General features: G+C 46.1%; 1 protein-coding gene across 15 annotated transcripts in view; it reads left to right on the plus strand.

Annotated features, from left to right (window-relative positions):
- ebf3a (EBF transcription factor 3a) overlaps positions 1–6,822 on the plus strand; it is a 274,303-nt gene that overhangs the window by 224,584 nt on the left and 42,897 nt on the right. For all 15 annotated transcript variants that reach the window (XM_052502266.1, XM_052502270.1, XM_052502267.1 and 12 more), the window contains exon 11: positions 6,464–6,552. In XM_052502266.1, coding sequence (XP_052358226.1) covers positions 6,464–6,552 — 89 coding nt within the window. The remainder of the gene's footprint in view (positions 1–6,463; positions 6,553–6,822) is intronic.

Genomic DNA, 6,822 nt, shown 5'->3' on the forward strand with positions numbered 1-6,822 from the left:
GTGTATGTATGTGTGGGTGTGTGCGTGTATGTGTGTGCGTGTGTATGTTTGTGTGTGCGTGTGCGTGTGTGCGTGTGTATGTTTGTGTGTGCGTGTGTGCGTGTGTGTATGTGTATGTGTGTGTATGTGTGTGTGTGTGTGTGTGTGTGTGTGTGTGTGTGTGTGTGTGTGTGTGTGTGTGTGTGTGTGTGTGTGTGTGTGTGTGTGTGTGTGTGTGTGTGTGTGTGTGTGTGTGTGTGTGTGTGTGTGTGTGTGGTATCGTCTTATCATCAAACTATTCTCCCATGTGTCTCCCCAGGCCTGCTGCCTTGGCCAGAAACCTCCACTCCCCCTTAGTCCCGTGTCCCCATATGGCTTTCTGACACATCTGTGTCGGCCAGGGCACGGCCCAGACATGACAAATTGGCCAGGAGGAAGACAGCCTCTGATGATTAATGGGCTGATTATGAAGTTTTACACATATAGCATTTACGTGGGGTTTATATCTTCTGAATATGGGGTGGAGGGGTGGAGAAAGCGAAGGGGGTTTGGTGAAGGTGCTGAGAGAGACAGAGGTAGAGGGAGAGAGAGAGAGACTGACAGGGAGAGAGAGAGAGAGAGAGAGAGAGAGACAGAGAGACATAGAGACATAGAGATATAGAGACAGACAGAGAGAGAGAGAGACAGAGAGAGAGAGAGAGAGAGAGAGAGAGAGAGAGAGAGAGAGAGAGAGAGAGAGAGACAGAGACAGAGAGACATAGAGACATAGAGATATAGAGACAGACAGAGAGAGAGAGAGACAGACAGAGAGAGACAGAGAGAGACAGAGAGAGACAGTGAGAGACAGACAGAGAGACAGAGAGGGACAGAGAGGGATAGAGAGACAGAGAGACAGATAGGGAGAGAGAGAGACAGAGAGAGAGACAGAGAGACAGAGAGACAGAGAGACAGATAGGGAGAGAGAGAGAGACAGATAGAGACAGAAGAGAGAGAGAGAGAGAGAGAGAGAGAGAGAGAGAGAGAGAGAGAGAGAGAGAGAGAGAGAGAGACAGACAGACAGAGAGAGAGACAGAGACAGAGACAGAGAGAGAGAGAGAGAGAGAGAGAGAGAGAGAGAGAGAGAGAGAGAGACAGACATACAGGGACAGAAAGACGGAGAGAGAGAGAGAGAGAGAGACAGACAGACAGACAGACAGACAGACAGACAGACAGACAGACAGACAGACAGACAGGGAGAGAGAGACGGAGAGAGACAGAGAGAGAGAAAGAGAGAGACAGAGAGAGAGAAAGAGAGAGACAGAGACAGAAAAGAGAGAGAGAGAGAGAGAGACACAGAGAGAGAGACAGAGACAGAAAGAGAGAGAGAGACAGAGACAGAAAGAGAGAGAGAGAGAGACAGAGAGAGAGAGAGAGACAGAGAGAGAGAGAGACAGAGACAGAGAGAGAGAGAGAGAGAGACAGAGAGAGAGAGAGAGACAGAGACAGAAAGAGAGAGAGAGAGAGAGGGAGGGATAGTAGTGATGATATCCCCAGCCAAAGCCATGTCATGTAAAATCAATAAGGTAAGGATCAATGCTTTTAACAACGACACATCTGACTTCAACATTCCTGCCATGCGGAGACCGTTGTCTTCCTCAGTTGCCTGATTGTGAAGAACCATCAAATAGCGTCGGCAGCTGTCAAGCTCTGGTGGCCACCCAGCGAGCACCTCACCCCGTCCGTCTGTCTCTCTGTCTGACGCGTGTTACAACGCTGAGCCGTAGCTTCTTAGCACGCGGCCACTTCATTGATTAACGCGTCTCGTTGTCCTCGGATCCCCCGGTTCTGTAAATATACCACTTCATCATCAAGTCAACCAATTATTTTATTGGAAGGAAGTTGGCATCTTGTCTTCTCTGTGTCTCTCTCTCCCCTGGCTGTCAGCATCTTGTCTCTCTGTCTGCCTGGCTAACGTTAGCCTTCATATTCACTTCCATTCTACACGTTCATCAGACTAGACCCACTGAGCCTGAAGGTGTTAATCACTAAATTACATGCTGGGGTGACTGTGTGTGTGTGTGTGTGTGTGTGTGTGTGTGTGTGTGTGTGTGTGTGTGTGTGTGTGTGTGTGTGTGTGTGTGTGTGTGTGTGTGTGTGTGTGTGTGTGTGTGTGTGTGTGTGTGTGTGTAATGAGTGATGGGGTCTAAATTGCAGTCTGGGTAATGAATAGATGGAGGCAGTTGTTTTTTTAGTGTGAAAGATAAGAGCCCATTGATTTGTGTTAGTGAGCAGCTACAACGTCAGTCACTCTACAATCTCTCTACTACTACAGTCACTCTACTAGCACAGTCACTCTACTAGTACTGTCACTCCCTAGTAGCACAGTCACTCCCCTAGCACAGTCACTCCCCTAGCACAGTCACTATACTGGTCCAGTCACTCTACTGGTACAGTCACTCGACTAGCACAGTCACTCTACTAGTACCAGCACTCCCCTAGTACAGTCACTCTACTAGTACAGTCACTCTATGAGCACAGTCCCCCTACTAGTACTGTCACTCTACTGGTACAGTCACTCTACTAGTAAAGTCACTCTTCTGGTTCAGTCACTCTACTAGTACTGTCACCCTACTGGTACAGTCACTCTACTAGTACAGTCACTCTCCTAGTACAGTCACTCTACTGGTACAGTCACTCTACTAGTACAGTCACTCTACTAGTACAGTCACTCTACTAGCACAGTCACTCTACTAGTACAGTCACTCTACTGGTACAGTCACTCTACTAGTACAGTCACTCTACTAGTACAGTCACTCTACTAGTACAGTCACTCTACTAGTACAGTCACTCTACAGTCCCCCTACTAGTACTATCACTCTACTGGTACAGTCACCTACTAGGTCATGTTCAGTCACTCTACTAGTATGATCACTGGTACAGTCACTCTACTAGTACAGTCACTCTCCTAGTACAGTCACTAATGGTAGACTCTACTGACAGTCACTAGTACAGTCAGTGACTAGTACAGCTAGTACAGTCACTCTACTAGCACAGTCACTCTACTAGTACAGTCTCTCTACTGGTACAGTCACTCTACTAGTATAGTCACTCTACTGATACAGTCACTCTCCTAGCACAGTCACTCTACTAGTACTGTCATTCTACTAGTACAGTCACCCTACTAGTACAGTCACCCTACTAGTACAGTCACTCTACTGATCATGCCTTCTACATCCAACGGGGCTATCGCTATCACTACCCTAATACGGCTTTGGTCCTATGGCCCCGTGCACACTCCTTCAAGGCCTGCGACACACCAAACAACACACACACAAAACACACACCCACACACAGCCGCACACCCCTCATGTTTTCTTTTGAGCCGCCGAGGACGTTCCTTATTAATAGACCTCCGTGACTCTGTTCCAGAGCTTGTTAAACACAATGTGTGCAGTGGAACCCAGTCGTAGTGGTGGATTATGATTCATGCTCGATCACGCGGGCGCCACGGCCTCTTTGATTTATCACACGTCGCCGTCCGTACTCCCAAATTACAGTTTCCGAGGGAGAGGTTGGGTTCGGGGTTGGTGGGTGGAGAGGTGTGAACAAAAATGAAAAAAAAAAACACATTCATTACTATTCGTGGCCTGCAATTTCATGAGGCCAGTTTGCTCAGTGCAGTGCTGCTGAAGAGTGATGCTGCCATTCATCAGTTTGTAGTCAACCATTCACAGATCTTTAAAGCCTGGTAGAATGATAGTGGCCCTCATCAGTTTGTAGTCAACCATTCACAGATCTTTAAAGCCTGGTAGAATGATAGTGGCCCACATCAGTTTGTAGTCAACCATTCACAGATCTTTAAAGCCTGGTAGAATGATAGTGGCCCACATCAGTTTGTAGTCAACCATTCTCAGATCATTAAAGCCTGGTAGAAATGATAGTGGCCCACATCAGTTTGTAGTGGCCCTCATCAGTTTGTATGTCAACCATTCACAGATCATTAAAGCCTGGTAGAATGATAGTGGCCCACATCAGTTTGTAGTCAACCATTCACAGATCATTAAAGCCTGGTAGAATGATAGTGGCCCACATCAGTTTGTAGTCAACCATTCACAGATCTTTAAAGCCTGGTAGAATGATAGTGGCCCACATCAGTTTGTAGTCAACCATTCACAGATCTTTAAAGCCTGGTAGAATGATAGTGGCCCACATCAGTTTGTAGTCAACCATTCACAGATCATTAAAGCCTGGTAGAATGATAGTGGCCCACATCAGTTTGTAGTCAACCATTCACAGATCTTTAAAGCCTGGTAGAATGATAGTGGCCCACATCAGTTTGTAGTCAACCATTCACAGATCTTTAAAGCCTGGTAGAATGATAGTGGCCCACATCAGTTTGTAGTCAACCATTCACAGATCTTTAAAGCCTGGTAGAATGATAGTGGCCCACATCAGTTTGTAGTCAACCATTCACAGATCTTTAAAGCCTGGTAGAATGATAGTGGCCCACATCAGTTTGTAGTCAACCATTCACAGATCTTTAAAGCCTGGTAGAATGATAGTGGCCCACATCAGTTTGTAGTCAACCATTCACAGATCTTTAAAGCCTGGTAGAATGATAGTGGCCCACATCAGTTTGTAGTCAACCATTCACAGATCTTTAAAGCCTGGTAGAATGATAGTGGCCCACATCAGTTTGTAGTCAACCATTCACAGATCTTTAAAGCCTGGTAGAATGATAGTGGCCCTCATCAGTTTGTAGTCAACCATTCACAGATCATTAAAGCCTGGTAGAATGATAGTGGCCCTCATCAGTTTGTAGTCAACCATTCACAGATCTTTAAAGCCTGGTAGAATGATAGTGGCCCACATCAGTTTGTAGTCAACCATTCACAGATCTTTAAAGCCTGGTAGAATGATAGTGGCCCACATCAGTTTGTAGTCAACCATTCACAGATCATTAAAGCCTGGTAGAATGATAGTGGCCCACATCAGTTTGTAGTCAACCATTCACAGATCTTTAAAGCCTGGTAGAATGATAGTGGCCCACATCAGTTTGTAGTCAACCATTCACAGATCATTAAAGCCTGGTAGAATGATAGTGGCCCACATCAGTTTGTAGTCAACCATTCACAGATCTTTAAAGCCTGGTAGAATGATAGTGGCCCTCATCAGTTTGTAGTCAACCATTCACAGATCTTTAAAGCCTGGTAGAATGATAGTGGCCCACATCAGTTTGTAGTCAACCATTCACAGATCTTTAAAGCCTGGTAGAATGATAGTGGCCCACATCAGTTTGTAGTCAACCATTCATAGATCATTAAAGCCTGGTAGAATGATAGTGGCCCACATCAGTTTGTAGTCAACCATTCACAGATCTTTAAAGCCTGGTAGAATGATAGTGGCCCACATCAGTTTGTAGTCAACCATTCACAGATCTTTAAAGCCTGGTAGAATGATAGTGGCCCACATCAGTTTGTAGTCAACCATTCTCAGATTATTAAATCATTGTAAGGCGAAGTACTCCTGCCTCGTTTGCACTCAGGCAATATGCTGGACAGGGGGTGTGTGTGTGTGTGTGTGGGGGGGTAAGGACCCGGGGATAAATCGTAGACTTTGCAATAACCATTCATATGTCATCATTGCCAGTTGGCTGTAAATCTGTGTGTGTAGAAAGTGTTCCACGATGCAGACGTCGTCCTGGTAACAGGAGTGATTGCTGGGGGTTTCCCTCTGTACCACTGTGCTCCAGTACAGCTTCATTCATAATGTGTTGACGAGCACGTAACAATTGGTTTGATCATTTTATTTGCCTGTAATCGTTCTGAGTATCTTGAGGTGAATAATACTGATTTGAAATTCACACTCTACTGCTGTTTCTGTTTATGGTTGTCTGGAGTTGGCTTCGTTTCCTTCTAAACGGACTTGGAGTTGGCTTCGTTTCCTTCGAAACGGACTTGGAGTTGGCTTCGTTTCCTTCTAAACGGACTTGGAGTTGGCTTCGTTTCCTTCGAAACGGACTTGGAGTTGGCTTCGTTTCCTTCTAAACGGACTTGGAGTTGGCTTCGTTTCCTTCCAAACGGACTTGGAGTTGGCTTCGTTTCCTTCTAAACGGACTTGGAGTTGGCTTCGTTTCCTTCTAAATGGACTTGGAGTTGGCTTCGTTTCCTTCCAAACGGACTTGGAGTTGGCTTCGTTTCCTTCTAAACGGACTTGGAGTTGGCTTCGTTTCCTTCCAAACGGACTTGGAGTTGGCTTCGTTTCCTTCTAAACGGACTTGGAGTTGGCTTCGTTTCCTTCTAAACAGACTTGGAGTAGGCTTTGTTTCCTTCGAAAACAGACTTGGAGTTGGCTTCGTTTCCAGGAATCAGAAATATACCGTGTCTCTAAACAATGTATTTTTCAAATCAACATCTTGAACAAATCTTTCCTTACTAAAACTAACGTGTGTTGTTTGACACATTATATAACTCACTCTCTGTCTTTTGGGTCCTCTTCTCTGTAGCTTTGAACGAGCCAACCATCGACTACGGCTTCCAGAGGCTACAGAAGGTCATTCCCAGACATCCAGGAGATCCAGAGAGGTTACCGAAGGTCAGTACATCTGGGTCTGAGGGAGGGAGGGAGGGAGGGAGGGAGGGAGAGAGGGAGACAATGTAGGTTCAAATCAAATCAGTACATCTGGGTCTGAGGGAGGGTGAGAGGGTGGGGGAGAGACAGAAATATAGAGAGGTTCCGAAGGTCAGTACATCTGGGTCTGAGGGTGAGAGGGAGGGGGAAGAGAGAGAGATTCGAAGGTCAGTACATCTGGGTCTGAGGGAGGGTCAGAGGGAGGGGGGAGAGAGAAAGTGGCCCAGAGAGGTT

Source organism: Oncorhynchus keta, unplaced genomic scaffold, assembly GCF_023373465.1.
Source record: "Oncorhynchus keta strain PuntledgeMale-10-30-2019 unplaced genomic scaffold, Oket_V2 Un_contig_1536_pilon_pilon, whole genome shotgun sequence".
NCBI lineage: Eukaryota > Metazoa > Chordata > Actinopteri > Salmoniformes > Salmonidae > Oncorhynchus > Oncorhynchus keta.